Source organism: Colias croceus, chromosome 16 (assembly GCF_905220415.1).
Source record: "Colias croceus chromosome 16, ilColCroc2.1".
NCBI classification, from domain to species: Eukaryota; Metazoa; Arthropoda; class Insecta; order Lepidoptera; family Pieridae; genus Colias; species Colias croceus.
The window spans coordinates 1,120,516-1,143,450 of record NC_059552.1 but is presented as its reverse complement, the minus strand read 5'-3'; the positions used below and the strand labels follow the sequence as shown (position 1 = coordinate 1,143,450).

The 22,935-nt window shown below is 33.3% G+C and overlaps 1 protein-coding gene and 1 long non-coding RNA gene across 2 annotated transcripts; both read right to left on the bottom strand.

Annotated features, from left to right (window-relative positions):
- Positions 1–1,036: 1,036 nt before the first annotated feature.
- Positions 1,037–14,375, bottom strand: LOC123698546 (sorbitol dehydrogenase-like). Its single transcript, XM_045645206.1, has 8 exons — positions 14,263–14,375; positions 13,489–13,522; positions 11,450–11,583; positions 5,344–5,534; positions 3,758–3,942; positions 3,067–3,245; positions 2,321–2,442; positions 1,037–1,222 (listed from the first exon to the last, which is right to left on the bottom strand). The coding sequence occupies exons 1-8, from the start codon at positions 14,314–14,316 to the stop codon at positions 1,045–1,047; spliced, it is 1,077 nt and encodes a 358-aa protein (XP_045501162.1). The 5' UTR covers positions 14,317–14,375; the 3' UTR covers positions 1,037–1,044.
- A 3,496-nt stretch (positions 14,376–17,871) lies between these two features.
- LOC123698508 lies at positions 17,872–18,932 on the bottom strand. The gene is made up of 2 exons (XR_006752415.1): positions 18,726–18,932; positions 17,872–18,474 (listed from the first exon to the last, which is right to left on the bottom strand). It is a non-coding gene; the product is annotated as an uncharacterized LOC123698508 (long non-coding RNA).
- Between the last annotated feature and the right edge of the window lie 4,003 nt (positions 18,933–22,935).

Below are 22,935 nucleotides of genomic sequence, written 5' to 3'. Positions count from 1 at the left end.
AAATGGCTTCTCTTCTCATATCATTCACATAGAGGAAAATGAATAAAATAAAACAACGTTTAAAAATTTGCTTAGCTTTATTTATTACGTATTATAAAATATTTTCATCATTACCTATACATATACAATAAATAATAATGCATGGAAAAGGTTCGACTATAGGTATTATGTAGTTTTTGTATATAATTCATTTCATGACTAGATAATTAGATATTGTACAATTTTGTTAATGATTTACATTTTGAACTTTTTAGACTGTGGAAAATTTTTACCAATTTCTTAACAATATTGATTTTTAATACTTTTTACCATTTCATTCAATCATTTTTTTTTCTATATTATGATTGTTCCTTCATAATATATAATTATCCTTATGCGATTTAGGTACTGTATAAATTCGTTCAAATGCATAGTTTAATTTAAAATTAGTAAAGACCAAAAATAGGATGGATGGTAATAAATATTCAGAAAAATTTCAACAATTATATTTAGTGATCTGTTTGATATTGAATTATGTATGAATGAGTAATTTAAAATAAAGTAAAAAATGTTGAAAATAATTATAATATTATTTTAATGTGAGCATTATAACAGGAGCCACAAAAATACGTTATTGGCACAATATTATATAATTCTACAAAGTATACACTAAGTTACGACTAATGATAAAAAAACATAAAAATATAATTGGAATAAATTCGTTGAACGATGCAGCAATAATTAAATAAATAAATAACAGAAAGTGAACATGTTCAGCAATTTGTAGTACATTTTTTGGGGTTTCATGGCCATTGTAAATTCATATAACATATAAAAAAATAAAAATAAATTACTGTAGGTACATAGCATTAAAATTTGATCATAGACCATTTTTTAACAGTCAAAAAACGTTTCATAAAATTAAGACAATTTTATCGATTCTATTTTTAAGTCAGCGCAGCAAATTTTTCAAGGTGGCAACCTTGAAAAATTGCACCAAGAGTTGCCAACATGATTTTTTTAAATAAATATGACTGAATTTTTTTTATAATTAATTTCTTTTTTTTAGAATTTAACAGGGTTATTAGCGTCCCTAGGTTGAACGTGAATCATGACTTTAATGCCGAGTCCTTGCTTCGCCACTTCATACGCTTCTAACGTTTCCTCCAACGAGTAGTGATGTGTGACGAGCGGCTTCACGTTGATCTGACCGCTCGCTACTAGCGATAGTGCTATGGGGTACCTGGAGTAATACGTGTGCATATAGTTTTGAAATGACTTCTTCAAATCTTTTAGGCCGGTTGCAGAGCTTGACCGACCATCAGTGCGTACGTCAGTCGCGCTTGTCATATGTATGGAAATTCATAAAACCGTTCATAGCTAGACCGACCATACGCACGCGTAGTGTCATAGTCATACTGCATACAATTGATGATGCGTATCGTCAGGACTGACGGTACGCACTGACGGTCGGTCAAGCTCTGCAACCAGCCTTAGACGCGTTGAGTAAAATTTCAGGGTCGGGTCATTGCAATACCGTCATGTCATGGATTAAGGCGACGATTTTGGTATCTTTCAATCTTGAAAGAAGTTTCACTTCTGACACGTGTCTTCGGCACACACGCTCTTTTTTTAGGTCAGTGGTATGGTAGGTATTGTTTTTATTTTTACTGTGGTCAAAGTTATATTATTATAGTTCGTATCATGTAATAAAGAAAATTTTTAACTATTCGTTTATTGCAGTACAAAGTAAATGTCAGAAAATTATTACTAGCTTTCCGCCCGCAGCTTCGTCCGCGTTTTCAAAGAAAAGCCCGCATAATTCCAGTTGGATTTACGGTTCAGTAGTAATTTGCGTGAAAGAGTAACAAACATCCTACATCCAACTTATTATGTACTCACAATTTTTCGCATTTATATATTAGCCGAAACGAAACGATCGTTCATTTCTATTGTCTTATAGTGACATTCAAATTCTGCTGCTGTTTTTGAATGAAAAAGTAACAAAAGATTGGTAAGTGTAGTATATATTTATATAAAAGTATTGTTTATTAGGTTTGAGGCCGCGGCTTCGCCCGCGCAGTCAAAAAAAAAACCCGCATAGTTCCCGTTCCCGTGGGATTTCCGGGATTGCGTCATTTTCCCGGGATAAAAAGTAGCCTATGTCCTTTCTCGGGTATCAAAATATCTGAATACCAAATTTCAAGAAAATTAGTTCAGTAGTTTAGGCGTGATTGAGTAACGGACAGACAGAGTTACTTTCGCATTTATAATATTAGTATGGATTTGTATAAAAGTCCATACAGTATTAATGTTTCGCGCTAATAGCATAAGAACTCACTCATTGACATATCGGAAGATGCCCCGAATATCCACTTCCCTTGCGACTGCCCCAGCCAGTGGCAATGTGAGCTCACTGCTCCCCATGCCCACTAGAACTGCTACACCACCTGATTTTGTTGCCTGGGAAAACATTTAATTTTAGGTATTGTACTTGTTTATATTTAGTTTGTAGCAATCAAATGCTTTATAATTGAGAAATTTTGAAGAATAGAAAATCACGAGGCGGCATTTGAACCTGCATATTTTTGCCATTCCGAGGCAACGCCTAGCCGCTCGGCCACCCGTGATCCCGCCCAGTGATCAATATTTTTCTATTCTTTAAAAAATTTCACTTACAAATAATTTATTCAATGCTATAAAACTTAATAAAAGTTGCTGAATTTGCGGACACTTTTATTGTTTTATAAAAGTTTCTTTTATGAAGTTGCGGAATCAGAAAGCTAAAAAGCTTGGGTTAGTATTTGGTAACCTAGATTTTAGGTACTATTTGAATTCAAACTCAAATATTTAAGGAACTAGATGTAGTTTATAAGCACTGACACTTTTGAATCGTCGAAATACAACCAAAATATTAATTTACCGCTAGTTCGGAAAGCGATCCCTACAGAAAAGGTGGAAATGGTAATACTGTGCTATGACGATTCAAAAGTGCTTTTAGAAGAAAACTTAACTTAAATAAATGTTAAAATTTGAACAAAAAGAGATACAAACTAGCAACGTTAGCTATATATAAGTTACCCTTACCAACAAAGCCAATCGCACAGTGGACTGGGCTCCACTAGCATCTATAGAGATATTGGGATGTTCCCCCAGCAGCTCGTGGACCTTCTTCACCAGCTCTGCTTCATTGGAGTCCCGAGAGACGAGCAGGGTGTGGTCGGCCCCTAGTTGCTTTGCTGTTTCTAGACGGGATGCTAGGATGTCTGTAGGGGGTAAGTGTTGAAGGTAAGTTAATTTGTTATTTTTGACCAGATGTCATAATAATTGCGGTTGGAAGTGTAGGTCGATTGGGTTCTATTATTTCAATTGTATGTTAAAAATATAGGTAGGGTAGGTATTAAAACTTTTGGAGTAAAAAATTTCATGGCAATACCGTCACGTCACATAGAGTGAGAAGATTTTGGTATCTATGAATATTGCCAAAGAAGTATCACTTCTGACACGTGTGCTCGGCACACACGCTCTTTTTTTATTTATCTTAAGTTTTCGACGACTAAACTTTGCTTCTGCTTCTGTTCGTGTTACCTACACGGCCTACACCATTATCTGAGAATTCTCTATCGTAAAGGAAAAACAACTCTCTCTCTAACCAATATTAGATTTATAATGAGGTTATCACATAACAGAAAAAACACTTTCCACTTCAACTGTTCTAACTTTTCTTTCCACCCCATCGTCACGATCCCACCACAACTTAGAAGTATACAAAACTTACCAGTAATAAGAATCTTGCTAGCGCCCATTGCCTTAGCAGCGAGCATAGTGACCAGACCAATGGGACCGGCTCCCAGCACCAGCACTACGTCCCCAGCGGTCACTCCACCGCGACGACACGCGTGGATGCCCACTGAGAGCGGCTCTAGTAGAGCACCTTCTTCCATGGATACGTGGTCTGGCAGTCTGGAAGTTGTATGGTCTGGTAGTGTGGATTTATACGGTCTGGTAGTATTGTAATATGTCCTGATCGAGTAGTAATCAGAGTGGTCGAATGATAATTGAGTTAGGAGTGTAATTTTTTTAACCGACTTCAAAAAAAGGAGGAGGTTATCAATTCGGCCGGTATGTTTTTTTTTATGTATGTACACCGAAGTTTCTGAACCGATTTACGTGATTCTTTTTTGTTCGATGCGGGATGGTGTCGAATTGGTCCCATAAAAATTTTATTCGGATAGGCCCAGTAGTTTTTATTTTATGAGCATTTTTGTCTGTATTTGTAAATGTTGCAAGTGCAAGTTTGAAGTCGGTTGTTTTTAACGCAGTTATCACTTATTTTTGGGAATTTTTACAGTTATGGTCCGGACCGCATTTGAAGTTTCGAGGTCTCATTTGTTACCCTGAATTCAACAGGTCAAAGTTTTCATTTCTGACACTATTCAGACAATACATATATTATATCACATACCAGGATCATTATTCACTACACTAAAATATTGCATAATAAAATCGATTAATTGCTGATAAAGATATTTAGACAATAATTGCGCAATGCAATTGACTCATAATCAATAATCATATATACGTTATTATCTGTAAACGGAATTTAACAAATTCTTGAATGCCAATGAATGAAATTACTTTATTTTATCATTTTATCTACGACTAGCTTCCGCCCGCGACTCCGTCCGCGCGGATGCTGGTCTTCGCGTGGATGGTTTATTTCTCCATTTTGAGTACCTAACTCTGACAATGACATCTTATAAATATCTATCTATTGAACCCAAATACGGCTAGGCCTATAATAATACGCAACGTGTGTTCGCGGTTCTACAGAACAACGTCTATGGATAAAACTCAAAAATTAAGATATTTTTTTTTCTGCGTATTTTTCCGGGATAAAAAGTATTCTATTTTATGCCCAGGATAATAAGGTATAATTATACCAAGTTTCATCGAAATCGAACCGTTAGTTTTCACGTGATGCCTGAACATACAGACAGACAGACAGACAGACAGACAAAAATGTTTTTTAATCACATATTTGGGCTTGGTATCGATCCAGTAATACCCCCTGCTATTTATTTTTTCAATATTTTCAATGTACAGAATTGACCCTTCTACAGATTTATTATATGTATAGATTTAAGTATAACGGAACATGCAGCCGAATGTTGGTAATATTGGAAGGATGGATAATCTGAGCAAATATGAGCACTTTGCAGAACGATACTCCACAAATTCTCGATTTCAATGAAAGCAAAAGACGTAGTATCTGGTCAGGTTATCAAGAAAGGTAGGGTTGTATACAACAATCACCACAAATGTCGTGTCGGAATATCTTAGACGGTAAAGACTTTAACTTACTTATAACAGAAATCAGCTGCATGTTTGTAGTATCTGGTCAGGTTTCCGTGGAAGGGTGGGGTAGCACAGAACTCGATATCCGGGCAGAGGTGGTAGCGGCCAGTCTTGCAGAACTCGCAGTATCGGCACGGAACACCTGGCTCGATGGCGACACGGTCGCCCACTTGGAGGTGCTTTACTTTCTTACCTAGCTGCAGAAGAAACGATGGATATAGGACTGTATTTAACACGTTAGCTGCGAAACAGGGCTTTAAACACCCTGTCCGTGTCTCGTCGTTATAGCGGTAGGAAAAAACTTAAACTTCTCTGTCGTGCGGGAGGCATAACTTCCATCTGGTTCAGTGTAGGAAAGTGATATCTATATATCTGAGATGTGCTATTGATTCCTAGTTCAATGGTATACCGTCCTTAATACCGGGTTTCTTAGACCTCGTGCCGCACTGAACAAATAAAAATTCTAACACAGTGCGGAACGAGGTTGCGAACACCTCGTACCACCGCGCACCTCGTACCGCACCCTAAGCTAGCTTCACGCGGTTAGTGTTGTGCAACGCATTCGAGACTATTTGTGGAACAACTTATTGAAGCTTTTACAAAGAAGGACTTGAATGTGAATACAGGTAATTTTCAAACATCCTAACTACTCGTTATAATAAATATCGTTAGAAACGTGAATGTGACATGTTGAGTAACTTTCTTCAAATAGGTTGATAATCATGATTACTATTAGTGTGTTTGTTCATTGAATCAACTAGCGGCAAATCCAAAACACCCGGCAATCGGTGTATGGCTTATCAAAATTTAACTCTTGCCCAAGTCAACAAGCCAACAAACAAGGCTCATCATCTCTTAAAGGGATCAAAGAAGAGTAGATGTGTAGGATGTTACTAAAAACTCCGCACCTTCTTAACAATTAGTCGTGAGGCCGAAAAAGGTAAAGAAAATTCTCACAGAATGCACTGGTTGCAAACAATATTATTGTTTGGCCTGTTTTAATGAAAAACATCCATAAGTTTGATAAATAAATACAATTAAATAAAATCGATACTTCTTTTCCCATCACTAAATTATATGAAAAACTGCTATTGTTCAGTGCGGTATGGGGTACATCAGACCCCACATTTTATTTTACCCCTAGAATCTAAACTAACTAATCTAACCACGGGCGACGGTAGATTTAGGTTAATGAACTCATTGTTAATAATAATCACGACAAAAGCCGCACACTTTGTCTTATTTGGCGCCAAAAAAACGATTTTGGTCTCCTACGGGCGGTGGGGTTTAATATGCCTCGTGCCGCCACAATCTCTGGTATAGGACAAGGTTTAAAACGACCCGTAACGCAGTAATGGAAAGTACAGATATTTCTGTGCCGCAGTGAACGTGTTAAATGAACATCCGATTAGGAACGTATATATATCTATCGGTAGAATGATAGTAACATGTCGTTATTTTCTACAACGTTTTTGTAAGTATTTCTTTAGTAATTTGAAGTTTATAGATGTTATATTTATCAATCAGATAAATTTATATTTGGCCTTCTGGAAATATTACAATACTTTACATCTATTTAAATTACTTGCCAGTGCAGAATTAATATTATTAAAAGTTGGAATAAATTTGTCTTTTGATATAATAAACCACATTCAAAGCGTGTTTTGAATGCAAATATAACCACTTGGAACTAATTTGCGAAACAATCGATTTCAAGGCTACATTATAATGATATTGAATAGCTATAGTATGTATACCTACTAAGATTATTAATGATTTATTTTGTAAATTTTAATTGAGAAATGAAGCTTATCTTACGTCTACCTAGAAATGTGCTATCACTTTCAGGGTTAAAATCTCTGACCCATTTTCTGTACTTCCAATATTATGCTGACCTTTTGTAACATAGGCATCATAGATGCATATGTTATATAGTCTTGAACTTGCGGCTATGATACTGATAATGAACAGAATATTTGTACCGCAAAATTATGTGACTTAAATGTACATAACTTTTAAATCATCTTATTTATGTTTGTCCCATGTAGCAGAGGAAAAATACAAAAGTGCAACCAGTTTAATCCAGTTTTGCGTAATTTATTAGTACATCAATAGTAATCATTAAATTGTATGGCTCAGTCTTATCATTCAGTCATATTATTAAGTTAATACCCAATTTTCGATATAGCGCTAGTTGCTACCAAGGAGATAACTGACTAACTGGTTCTGAAATATCGCTCGTAAACAAGCTTACGTGACCACAGAACTATATCGAAATATAGTTCTGTGTACGTGACGATAGGCAATTAGTTAAATTAAATGTAACAATAATTTGGTAATGCCGGTTAATGACCGCGACGTTTCTCTATTGTATTCGACACTGATTAATTAAGTTGTTTCAGAGATGTGTTGGAAGCCACGAATAATATAATGGAAGATGTTTTTCGCGTAAATTAAGTCATTATTATTTAGTCGGTTTCTAAAATTTTTCGTCGTACATGACTAATTGGAATATAAGCACTTATATACTGAACTCATAATCTAATTAAGTACTTTATTTTATTTATTTAGGTCATCCAACATTAGTCACAACAATACTTATAGCTAGGGTACATAATATAACAAAAAAAAAAATGACAATTGTGATAAACAATTACAGGATAACACAACATGATTTTTGAGTCAAGTCACTATGTGGTACACAAAGCAAAAAAATATAAAATAAACAAATTTAAGAAAAGCAAAGCGGATGAAAAAATTGTTCAGTGTTCAATTCCATACCATTGCTACAGCACCATAAGACTAGCTTATCAAGGTCTTGTTGTAGTTTCAAATGCGTCCTCAAAGCAATTAATAATTCTACAGAATTTTAGGTCATTAGCATACATGAAACAACGAGAATTTTCTAATATTTCTGGAATGTCATTAACGACGAAGTTAAAAAGAACAGGACCTAAGTGTGAACCTTGAGGAACTCCCGAGGTAACATTGTGTGGCGAAGCATCAAACCCGTTAACGATCGCTTACTTAGATAGGAATTTATCCACTTCAAAAACATCGGTGAGACTCCATATCCACCTAAAGTTTGCAGCAAAATGTGATGTGGAACCCTGTCGAAAGCTTTGCTAAAGTCAGCGTAAATAGTGTCAATTTGTTTAATCGAATCCAGCTCGTGGATAATCATTAATCGTTTCGGTAAACTCTAATTAAAAACAAATGCAAACTCTTCATACAGTCTACTATATTGCAAGATTGCTCTTTTGATCCTTCATCTTTCAGAATTATTTTTTGCATGATGCCCAAATAAACATTTAAATTTGATTTGGATATTATTTCTAAGTCTAGATTTCATCGATCAATGGTGGTCCACACACAGCGAGCAGCTGCGCGAAGCATTTCGGTCTGTGTGGACGTGGCTAAACCGACGAAAAAGGCAGCAATTGTTTTTCATGCATTTAAGATTACCTTATACCATGTATCTATTAAGATTTACAATAACAATATTAAATGAATCATTTTAATCCCTTAAGTAGTAATCAACAATAGTTTATCATTTGTCGCATATTATGATATTATATTATCAAAGGCATTAGTAAAGTTTCCTTTACATAATATATCCCCTGCGTATCTAATCTCCTTGTAATAAACTTAATATTTTAATGATCTTGTTTATGTTATGAAACTCATACAGTAAATAGCGTTATTATTATTATTGTTACCTATTTTATATGCACCTACTACCTTATACCTACCTACAAATTTGCAAGATCATGAAAAGCTAAAATGTAATTTATTTATAAAAATGTACTTAAACTTGATGCGCTATCTATAAAAAATATAAAATATATACTAGAGACGCCAGAGGCCGTTAGGATTTATATTTAAATGTGCATGGATAACTACATAAATGGATATTATCACAGAACATATAAAAGAGGTTAGAATGGCAATAATTCGCCGTTCCTATAAGAACCGGTGTCGCCTGTGGGTTTATTTGCAATTTCAAATCTAGCCAATCATAGCGCCGCGCGATCACGCGATTTAAAATGGAACGAATCATACGCATGATGATGATACGTGAGCAGTGCTCATATCCTTGGCGCGTCTGCCCCGCCTACAATGCCTTTCTAACCTCTTTTATATCTTCTGTGGATATTATTATTGGAAATATGAGCACAATTTTGAGCTATTTCTAATTACCTTTTTATTTTTGAAACCTTTTTTTGGCCTCACGCTTATTTTTCTTTTCTACAGAAGAAAGCACATTCTCTCAGACAAGTAAATACAAATAACGCGTGCCTAACGAAAGTAGTCGAAATAGTAGCAAAAATAATCCACGTAAAAATATATCAAACAAACCAAAAAAGCATTCGCGTAAGAAGTGGCCGTGATCTTGGCGTAAAACGTAAAATAGCAAAATAGACAATTTTACAGCGAAGATATTTCAATACCGTGTAATGGCTGAGCAAAACAGATTATGTAAAAATAGCTCGAATGTTTTCCTCGTAGACACACCTCCCGATACTGGTTTTGAATGTCATGAACGTATGTTGTTATGTAACTTTCTAACGCGGTTGTAAACATTAAAACAACATTATAATGTCGCCTTGGCGCATTCCAGTCACTTTACTATATTTTTGGAAGTTGACAAGCATGCAGTTAATAGCACATTATTATTTCCTAATGGAATCGTAGACTAGAAACAGCAATCATTGAATGTATTTCATAGATAAAGTTGCGTAATAAGTTTCACTTTTCAGCAAGTTATATGGTCTGCTACTGATTTAGACAATTCCGACTCAGGAGTGGGCAATTAATGGATTTACTTCAGTTTAGAAGATTATCCAGACACCAAATCTAAATTTCAATGTGTCAACTATCTATCAAGTTCATTAGATACAATAGGTATATGGACTGGCATTCAAATTTAATCAAGATATTATTGTAGACTAGCTTCCGCCCGCGACTCCGTCCGCGCGGATGTCGGTCTTTGCGTGGATGGTTTATTTCTCCATTTTGAGTAACTCGGACAATGACATCTTATAAAATATATCTATTGGACCCAAATACGGCTAGGTCTATAATAATACGCAACGTGTGTTCGCGGTACCTACTACAGAACAACGTCTATGGATAACTGAAAAATTGAGATTAATTTTTTTTCTACGTATTTTTCCAGGATAAAAAGTATCCTATTTTACGCCCAGGATAATAAGGTATAATTATACCAAGTTTCATCGAAATCGAACCGGTAGTTTTCACGTGATGTCTTCACATACAGACAGACAGACAGACAGACAGACAGACAAAAATTTTTTTAATCACATATTTGGGTTTGGTATCGATCGAGTAACACCCCCTGCTAGTTATTTTTTCAATATTTTCAATGTACAGAATCGACCCTTCTACAGATTTATTATATGTATAGACTAGTAGTAACAAAGTAGTATATCCTGAAGATTGACATTCCCCAGACATTCTGAACTGTTTTATTGCAAACAATTGCTCTCATTTAAAACTCGTTTGTGCTGTAATCTATGATGACTTATGAACTTCCACTCGTGTATCTATTTCTGTTCTAGGCTACGTCTAATACATATATATATATATATATAGATAGAATAGCTAGCTATAGATATAATACCTAAGGACTAAACGATCACGTTAACCAAGATGTATTCAAGTTACATTGTTATTCAAATAAATGGAACGAAAATGTAACCTTTTTGCCTTATACCATGGTTTGTAATGTTTTAACACAATAATAATACATGAAGTAATTTACAACTGAATGTAAGCAATTAAAAGTGTAAATATTTTTGCACAAGGCATCACGGAGTATAGGTAGGTACTTACGTACAGAGATTGGCAAAGATCGTTTCTACTTGGTTTCTACCAATCAAAATATCTCAGTAAACTTCATCTTAAACATTATGTTTTACTAATAGGTACACATAAGAGCATTTTTCATTCCGATATTTATTTTTCCTCAGTTCAGTTTTCATTATTCCTTCATGTTCCTTCAGATATTTTTTGCATTTTCATCCATTCCATTTGTCCATTCCCTCTAGTAAAATAACCCACACTTCACCAATATTTCCTTCTCTCTTACCTTAGCAATAACGCCAGAAGCCTCATGTCCCATAACCATGGGCGATCTGAGCACGAAGTGACCGCAAGAGCCGCTCTGCCAATAGTGCACGTCGGACCCGCAGATCCCCACGCAGTCCATGCGCAAGAGGACCTCTGGAATGTAATATATTGGCTGAAAATTTAGTTGTTTAAACACGTTGGGTTGCATATTGGTTGGATTATTGATAATAGACTAGCGGTCCGCCCCGGCTTCGCCCGTGGTACATATTAACGTTTTCTCTACATAAGAACCATCCTCGTACTTCAAGGAATATAATAAAAAAAGAATTATCGAAATCGGTTCAGCCGTTCTCGAGTTATGGAATTACAACGAAAAGTGGCATTGATTTTTATATATTACTAGCGGTCCGCCCCGGCTTCGCCCGTGGTACATATTAACGTTTTCTCTACATAAGAACCATCCTCGTACTTCAAGGAATATAATAAAAAAAGAATTATCGAAATCGGTTCAGCCGTTCTCGAGTTATGGAATTACAACGAAAAGTGGCATTGATTTTTATATATTAGAAGATAAGTGTTTATTCTACTTAGATCAAAGAAGGAAAGAGGAGATTGCTCGATAAGAAACAGACAAGACCCTTTTGGACTATTCTCAAAGGACTTCAAAAAAGGATGTTGTCAATTCGACTGTATTTTTTTTTGAGTTTGTTACCTCAGAACTTTCGACTGGGTGAACTGATTTTGATAATACTTGTTCTATGTGAAAAGCGGCGCCTGCCAATTTGAAGGCGGATTTTCGGATGAATATATTTAAAACGTGTTACGTAGCATCATCAATTCCTCTTGGAATATCTATTGCTCTACAATTCGTAAATCACCATCTAGACACTGTAAACTCATAGCAATTGGTTGTTTGTCTATTCGTCTACCTGTTTGAATCAAAACATTGATGTTTGTTTGATACAATATCAAAGCTAGTTATTTGGTCGATTACGACTTGTTTGACAATCACCTGTTTAAATATTAAAGTAGGAAGTGATAATGGTTTAGCGATTGAAATTAAAATAAAATACAAAACTATTCTATCAGTTTAGATATTATAATTATATGTACCTTATTTTATTTAATATAGTTTCCGTGTAATGTGTTATTGGTTAAATATTTATACCTCTTACAAAGGTTCTTATTATAACCAGTCAGCGAATATTTTTTATAAATCACCATGAAATTGAATGGATATAACTATTATAAATTACTGGCTGCTCCGCGAGGTTTCACCCCCGTGGCTCCACCCCTGTTGGTCGTAGCGTGATGATATATATATATCCTTCCTCGATAAATGGGCTATCTAACACCGAAAGAATTTTTCAAATCGGACCAGTAGTTCCCGAGATTAGCGCGTTCAAACAAACAAACAAACAAACTCTTCAGCTTTATAATATTATTATAGATTAATCCAAACATCATAAATATGGTATTCGGGAACATGTTTGGTTTTACTTATTACTGGAATATTTTTTGAAAATTTACATCATTTTTAATTATGCGTTAATATTTTAGGGTAAAAACTTATCTCTGGTGTTTCTTAAATTGGAGTTTAATCAAATTATGGTTGATACTACTAGATATATGTGACGCACATAGAAATGTTATCAGACTTAAAGATAAGTTAAATAAATAATTGACAAACATTTAAAATATATTCGAGGTTAAAGGGTCAAGGTATCTGTGGTCAGTGACTCGATAAATTACGTGAAACTTCAAAATTTAAAAACATAATTCAACTTATATAAACAGATTAGTAAATACTGTTACTAGGTATCTACCGATCCCCTAATTTTTTACCATATTTTTTAAATATAGGTAGTAGGTAGTAGGTACCTAGGTAGCTTAGAAGCAATAGGTAAAAATATGAGATGACCATTATTAAAAAATAATAATAGATAATTGTTTCATTGCCTTTTTTATTTCGGTAACTACAACTTTGTGTCAGTTTATTATAAAAGTGGAATATGATAAAATTATTAGTTATTAATGTTTTTTTAATAAACAACTTACCATCGTCTTTGATTTCTGGTATTGGAGTTTGTTCCTGGAAGGGTAAAACACGTTCATTAGACCTAGGTAAATCAGTAAGTTTTTTTGTTTAAAACCTTATGGAACATATAGGATTTAAAAAATATCCAGTAAAATAGTCTAAATTACTTAATTAGGTACTTATCTACTAGTTTTATTAAAAACTAAAATATTTTTTGGATCTAAGTCATAATTATTAATAAATCTAACTTTACGGTTTAAACTAGGGAAAATGGGACATAAAAATTAATTTGTTACCAGAATGAAAAATCACGATTATATTACAAAATCTAATTTTACCGCGATTAATCGTTTGAAATCTAGATTAGAAACCTACATAAAAAAACCATAGGTAGTATAAAAACATCAACATATTATATAGACTCACAGTAGGTTAAATTACATTTTTTTTAGATAGACATATTCACTAGCTAGGTGAGCACAATCTATTTTTGCATAATAATTATAATTGCAAACGTTGCTATTTTGAATGTTGCAGGTAAAAAAATAATATTCTAGACGTTTTTACGACACGGATGTACCTATTTCTAATCATTGATTAATTTTAATTTGTGGTAACATAATTAATGGTAATCAGTTAAAAATATCAAAAATTTAATAAAACGTTTGCGTAAACAAGGATAATAAATTATACGTTATTATTTGTGTTTTAACTTCTCAATACAGGTCGAAATTATCTTGTATTGTTTTATTTCTTAAATACTTTAGATACAAATTACAATTATTATAGTTTACCAGTCGTAAATCCTTCGTTTTGTAAAGAACAGCGGTGAGGTTATCCTGTGCCATTTTGTACGCGTGCGCGGTTCACAACTGTCAGTGCACTACTGTGGCAGTGTGTCGTGTGGATTTTATTGATAATGTTGTATTAACTATTAAGGGTATTTATATTGGATGCTTTCAAACGCTTTTCAGCAAAAAACAACAACATTTGTTCCAGTTACGTAACATTTTCGAATTGGAACGTTCACTTTTTTCATCGTCTCCCACAGATTTGAATTAAGAATATTCTCAGATTACTTTTCAAGTTTTTTTTTCTTTTCTTCAAGATAATGTCTACGATCTTTATCAATTGCAATAGAAAACGCGAACATATTATAATTATTTAAGTAGGAACATTCCAATTTGAATAAAGGACGGTCTGAAAACTTTGCAAGCAGTTATTTAGATTTTTCAATTTAACGGTCATATTATATAGAGTAATCGGAAATATACCGTTTCAGATTTTTTGTAAACCCGTTAATCATTATCTACTTCATTGTTGATTCCGTACTTCTTTTATTGTCGTGTTCGTGCAATGAAATTTAAGTGTTAGAAATTCTTAACTAAGTTATTCATTTAATGATTTAATTCCGTGTTTTTTCCTTCATCTAAAATACCGTCTATGAAGAGTATGTATAATGTAATCAACCAAAGTTTACTAATAAAAAACCGCATATAACCGCGTGGTGTACTAACAGCCTAAATAAAAATAAACGTGTAGTTGTAGTGCGTGGGATAGTGTGTGTAATGATAAATAATGAATGGACTGTGGCCGAAGGCGCGGCTTTTCGTCATACCACGTGACCAACTGCCGGGCCCCTCACTCGCTAGTTATACCCGTTATATCGCTATTTCAATAATTCGTCAATAAATTAATTATTAGTGACTTAAATTGATTCCGTGATATTTAAAAATATTCAAAACATGGAAAATTTTAAAATCGATTAAATAATGTGAGACGCGGATTTGGAATACTGCCAGTTTTAAAACCATTCTTCTTACTAAAACTTACGTGTTATTTAGTAAGCTGCGCTAAAACAAAAAAAAGTATTTTCCAGCGACCAGCGCTTATAAGTAGAATACTATTCGTCATTGACCGTTAACTTAATTTTACCTGCTTGTTATTGCACTTACTAACCTAGTGGCAATAAATTCATCAATAATATTATGTACCTAATTACATAGGTACGTACTGGGTACGTACTAATTTTTTGACCATAAATTGCCTTGTTTTAATTAAATGATATAGGTACAGTATAAATACTCACCAACGCACTCAAATTTTCATATCTCAATCCGGGATATTTAATTCACACTCAGCATATAAAGTAGAAACACACATATTATAAACCGTTTGATTGTCCATCCGTCATCTTCAAACCTCTGTTATCAGCTTTAAAAATGTAGTTAAAATCGTATCGCAAATTCAACATTATTTCGTGCATTATTCTATTAAAAGGAATGCCGAATGCACAATTAGTACTACATATTGCTACATAGGTATGTGCGCGCGAGCGAAGCCGCGAGACTAAACTAGTGAAAAACTAAAAAAAAAACATGTTATCGCATACTTACTTCAAATTGACGCACGGGATTAGCATAGCAATTGATGTTAAATATAACTTTGGATAAGCGTCCGCGTGACTAGGTTTTCAACTCAAAAATACCCTATTATATATGTATATACTTACTATTTACTAATATTTAGGTACAATGTGGTTAGTGGTTACATAATATACAATACCTATATAAGGTAAAGGTAATTTTTATATTTACATTGTAAAAGAAACCTAATGTTGTTGCATATAGATATTATGCTTGAATTATGATATTTAAAATAGGGTGCTGATATAGGTACCTACCTTTTTTTTCAATTACCTACTCAATATTATGTAGGTAGGTATCTTTTACGTTTTTACATTGTTTCTTGGTCCTTTTAAGTTTTAATTAACGCTTATAACAAAACTAATGTTACGCTATAAGCACATACATATTAATTTATAAGTAGCCAACGCGCTAAAAGTAAAATTGTAGAATTCTATTCAGTCATTCAGAATCACATCTGTGCATTTTTTGCTCAATGGGGCAGCTGTTAGCCAATGCAGTCGTTGTCATGGTAACGGGTCTATGATTGGAACAAAGCGCTTGACCTTGTGAGGATCTATAATGTTTATTGTTTACAAATGTGTTTACACTTGTTTACATAAATCGAGAAAAAAATTGTCATCAGAAGATAATAATTGTTTTTAATTATTGTGCACAGTCGCACATGAATATAAAATACGTACATATATATTTTATGACTGGAGTCCGATATGATATTCTAGGTAGGTTTATTAAAAATTCCAATACATAAAAATAGCAGCCAAGTTCGAACGTATGTAGGTATGGGTTTTGGTTACGGAACCCTAAAAATGGATATAGGCACCGTTCTCAGAAAATAATTTTATCTTATAGGCAAATGCGTCATTTTGAATCTATTGATATAAAAAAATGCAATTCATCAGTAGGTACTTAATGGTCAGTACTTACGCCTTCAAATTTGTTTGCTATTAGATCATTGATATATATAAATTTTCATATAGGTAGGTACTAGGTACTGATCAATTGAGTTACTAGGTATTACACACACGAAATAATAGTGCTATTAGATTATTAGAGTGTATTTATTATTATATTCTCATGTTTTAAAATATATTTATTTCTTATTTTTAAATAGTTACTTACTGCAACTAAGTATTACTTAAATTTCTCTAATTTTTTGAATTTTTCCAAGAAACCTGGTGTGACTTATTTAACTAATCATTATTTTTTCTAGTTGTTTATAACTACCAATTTTAATTAACAAGATAGGTAACTCAGCTGCCCAATGCTTCTGTTATTGAGCTTTGATGGCAATTTTAAACGATCGCAATCCCATTACCCATATTGTGTACCTACTAGTAGTACTATAACTTCTAGCCTTAGCAGCGGACCTTCTTAGGTAGGTATATCAAAATAAAACTATTTCCTACGGACCATACCGTCATATTGGCCAACATTGCCCACAGGGGTATCTTTGCCCAAAAATCAATTCATAAGAAAAATTTTAAATTGCAAAAATACCTTTATACTTTGGCAACATTTATTGTATTTGGTGTAAAATAGGTTATATTATGTATGACAACACTGCCTATTGTGTGTGTCGCTAACTTAAATCAGCAACTTGTTGTAACTCGTCGAATATCATGTGTGATTTTGCGGGCAAAAAATGGTGAAATTCATGTGATAGTTTGTGCATGATGGCTAAAACACAGGTTATTTTTACTCATAACATGTTATAAAATAATGTTTGAAGAGTGTTTTAATGCTATTATTACCACTGAAAGTGAAGGATGTTTTAACCTCCTGAGACCCAGGATTTTTTTTTCTTTCTTTTTTAATAAAAATTAGCTGCATCTGTTCTAATGCAATTATAGATATTCAAAAAAATGGAAAAAAAAATCTTTCGTGGAAAACTTGGATTTTCTTTATGTCATTTATATATTACAGGGGGTCCCAGTTCCAAGTGTAATAAGTTTATGAAAATGAAGAAAAACTACATGTTTTTTTAGTTATTATATATTTTTAAACTTGAAACCTAATATTTATTATTCTATCTATTGTTCTGTATCTATTTTTTGTAACTTGGTTCAAAGATAGGTATTTTTAGGGGTGAGAAATAACCAGTTCAAGTATTTTGCACCGGCGCGGCGGGGTATTTATATTGTCACGTCCACCCCTAGGTCTTATTTCTAATCCATCCTCTTGGTCAGCCTCCTCTAATGCTTGGTCCACGTCATGTGCGTCCCCGAAATGGTCTGCCAACAACTGAAGATGACATACATAGTGATGATTCTGTACTGACGTGACTCATACTCATTGGACGAATGGAAGAAGACTCATTTTCTGGTGTTTGGGCGGCTTCATCGGTATCATTTGGGGGATTATCTTCATCTCAAACATTTATTTATTCAATTAGACTTCTTCTAAAAGCACTTTTGAATCGTCATAACAGTATTAACATTTACCACCGATTCGGAAAGCAGTATCTATGGAGAAGAACCGGCAAGAAACTCCATAGGTCCATCATATAGGTCAATATTTGACTCATCCAGGTGTTGGTAGACCTCAGTATCTTATAATCCTTGAAAATTATAATAAAATCTGTAACATAAACTAAATAATGTCATATAGGTAATACATGGGGCCCTTGTAACCAATACCAATTTGGCAAGAATTGAGACCAAATGTCTTGCCAGTATGACATAAAAGAAAACATTCATATTTTTCACAAGTTTTAGATTTATCTTACAAAATAACTATTGCAGTTGCAGAAATAATATCTATTATAATTAGATATACAAAGATATACTGCAATATACTAATGGTTCCACTAAAAATGTAAGATTACTGACCACGTATTTGCCGTCGCACAGCCACCTTCGACTTTGAAATGAGAATACTTCAAATCACTGTCACTTATAAAACCAAAAACCGTTTAGTATAGCGGATGACATACCACTACATCGATTTGAGGTATTATTCCCGCATATACGCAAAAGATGGCGTTGAAATATTTTTTTATTGTTTATGTAATATATATATGACCGCAGGCCCCAGGAGGTTAAACAAAAGTTACAATGGTGGGCAAAATTACCAATAATGTAGCGATCTATATTTGACAACATTGCCCACCATCAAAAAATGCTTAGGGTTGGCACATTTCATATTACCACATAATTTGATAGTTAATAATATTACTTCTATTCGGTTAATTTCGGAAAAATAAGCTTAATTTGGTCTCCCGGAAAGAACCATGGTAAATAAAGTTAAATTGCTGAATTTTAAGCACAACTGAAATGTAAAAATATGTTTATTTTTATTAAATAGTCACTGAAATGAAATGAATTCTGTTTTGCTTTTTTTATCTTTTTATTGCCTACAACATAATCCTACTACGAAATATTTGCAGTAAAAGAAATCGGAAGTCATGCTCATCTTACTGAGATGTACCAACCCTAGGCTTTTGGAAAAGCGAAATGCGATTTGTATGAAAATATAAAAAATACCTGGGTTACTTTGCCCAGCCACTAAAGTCGGGAACCTTTCATGATACTGCTTTGATTTTTAAAGTAAACGACATCTTTCCAACATTTTTGAATTGGACTTTAATATAATCTGGCTAGAGGTCATATTTACCTACGTCAAAAATCGACTTGGGCAATGTTGGCAACAAGTTCAGATAACTTTACCCGCCCTCAAAAACAGACAAAAAATGAATAAAATGTTGAAGAATAATGAAATTTTCTACAGCATTATATGCACACGATCTAAGAAAAACATATGCTAACAGAAAATACTAACGTTGCCATAGAATTTTTTTGCGGAAATTGAAATTATTCATAAAAAGCGGGCAATGTTGGCCAATATGACGGTACCTAGCTACTAACTAACGAGCTAACCACACCCATTTAGATATATATGCGTTTGAAATTTGAATATGTATTCAATTTTAAAAACGTTATCGCATAAATTCGCCTTGCAGTTTCAATTTCGGTTGACAAGATTTCGACTAAAAAGTTCCACGTCCCTGAAGCAGCCACTAGATATTATAAAGACTCGATTGTTCGAGGGCTATTATTTCTTCTTCCTAAGTCTTCTTCATTATTCCTTGTTCCACGAGTCCTGTAAAAAGTGCGAAAAATATTGGGTTCCGTTTTTTTCCATTTAAATTTCTTTGCGAACTTTATGAATAAGCATTTTTTTCTTTCGTGCTCAATAATCATTAATCATTGCTCATGACTAATTTGATAAATTATTATCGGAACATAATAATTGTATTTCACAACAAAATAGGTACTTACGTACCTACCTAATGGGACGATACTTTTAAACATTTGAATGGCCAACGTCGGCGCGCCACTTAAATTTAAAATAGGTTCATGAGTATGTATACCTAACTATTTTTCGTCACATTTGACGCTTGGTCGTAAAATAAGTGCAAAACAAGTGAATTATTGTACGTCATCACTTGGTCATCACACGTCCAAGGAGACCCGCCCACGGGCACGACCTACCACGTCAATGACTGCCCTTGGTAACGAAAACAATTTCGACTTTAGATAACGTTAATTATAAATTAATATCTTATTTGTTGTAACCAAGCAATAATCGAACGTGCTAACGTAAACATGCGAAAACTTATTTTTTATGTACCTATTCATGCATGTTAAGTATGTTCTCTAATACCAACTTACCAAGTCTTTACCTATGTCCTTCCTATGCCTTATTCGAGAAATTGTAAAGATGTAGAGGTACGTAGGTACATTGTACACAATGTGTAACACATGTTACTTATCATATTATCATTTTGTTATGTATTTAGTTATGTATTCCATTAAATTCATGACGCATTTTATGGTTCTGAAATATAAGTAGGTACTTAGGCACTTAAGTTTACATCATGCTGATACACAATACATTTTTATAACGCCATTTATTAATGGGATAACAAGGTATTTAACATTTGAGATAAGTATAATATTTAAATGGAGCTAATAATATTATATAGACGTGTTTTTATCTAAAAACACGCAAGGTTACATAAATGTATACTGTATACAGTAGGTATACATTTATGTAACATAATACATTTATGTATAAACAAGATTTTATATACAAACACGCTGATATACATAAAAACAACTTTTTGAACTTATTAGTAACTAAGTTTAAAAGAAAATAATATATTTTATTACTAGCTTCCTCCCGCGACTCCGTCCGCGCGGAAATATTAAGAAAAATTTAGATTTTTTTCTACGTATTTTTCCGGGATAAAAAGTATCCTATTTTATGCCCAGGATAATAAGGTATAATTATACCAAGTTTCATCGAAATCGAACCGTTAGTTTTCACGTGATGCCTTCACATACAGACAGACAAAAATTTTTTTAAACACATGTTTGGGTTTGGTATCGATCCAGTGACACCCCCTGCTATTTATTTTTTCAATATTTTCAATGTACAGAATTAACCCTTCTACAGATTTATTATATTACTTATGTATAGATACTTAGATGGCGCATTGTGAAAAATACATAAAATTAAAAATACTTAATAGCAACATTTTTTTCCCAACTAAATTTATTTAAAAATTTAATTTTGTATCTATTGTTGAAAGCTAAGGTTGAAAGATAAAAAAATCTAGGTATTTTTTCTACATTATCGTAATTCACTGAACTCAAAACAGAAAGACTGCATACTTACATTACCTACTTTCTGATTTGATGTGCGTCTGTCGTAGCCATATCGTAGATTTCTTCTATTCTTTAAATCTACGATATGGCCACGACACGTCTATTTAGAATGGAAAATCTTTGTAATTGTTTCAAAAAATTTGTTAATTTATGTCTCTGGTCATGTTATAAATATGCAAATAGGGGTTTTTTGTAATTTACCTAGCTTGTTAGTTGTTTTGTCAAATTACAGCTTATGATAATCATTATAATTATCTAGGAGAAATTATTCTAATATGATAATCACACAGATATAAAGTTACTGGACCCGTAAAACCTATGTTTACTACATACGTAGGTAAAACACTACCTACGTATAGTAAGCAGAATTTTCTTATGAGCGATGCTATTATCTATTTCTTATAGTCTAAGATCCGGCTGCAGGATTAGTGCGTTCATCGGTTTTTTGCTGAAAACCGAATTTTTATGTATATTTATAATTAGGAGAATATATATCGACTAGGTTGCCAGTCAAAATTTGGCCGCAAGCATGTTTAATTAAAATTTTTCTAATCGATTTTTGGGAAAAAAATTCGTTCACTTGTTTTTTTGAATAAAATGTAGTCTACATCACGGCAAATGATATAAAGATTCAAAAAAATCACGGTTGCCGCTTTTCACCTGGCCGCAACATCTTGGCAGCCTGGTGCAAACAGGTATGATTTCGATTCATTTTTACGTTCTTAACGTACATTTATGAATCATATATCAAATTAAAGCTAATTTTTTTCTATTTATTATCATATATGGTTGCCTAATTAAATCCGACCGCAAATAAGGGTTGCCGGCTGTTAAAAATTATAAATATTTACGCCTATTAGTACACCGACGCATTCTTTTTATGTATATTTATAATTAGGAGAATATATATCGACTAGGTTGCCAGTCAAAATTTGGCCGCAAGCATGTTTAATTAAAATTTTTCTAATCGATTTTTGGGAAAAAAATTCGTTCACTTGTTTTTTTGAATAAAATGTAGTCTACATCACGGCAAATGATATAAAGATTCAAAAAAATCACGGTTGCCGCTTTTCACCTGGCCGCAACATCTTGGCAGCCTGGTGCAAACAGGTATGATTTCGATTCATTTTTACGTTCATAACGTACATTTATGAATCATATATCAAAATAAAGCTAATTTTTTTCTATTTATTATCATATACGGTTGCCTAATTAAATCCGGCCGCAAATAAGGGTTGCCGGCTGTTAAAGATGTTGAATATTTAAGGTTGAGTGAAAGAAAATATGTCGTCCTTTTCAAAATGACAAATTTAAAAAGTAATATTGATTTAACTAATATAATTAACAGCCGATCCTCTCTTTTTCTCGT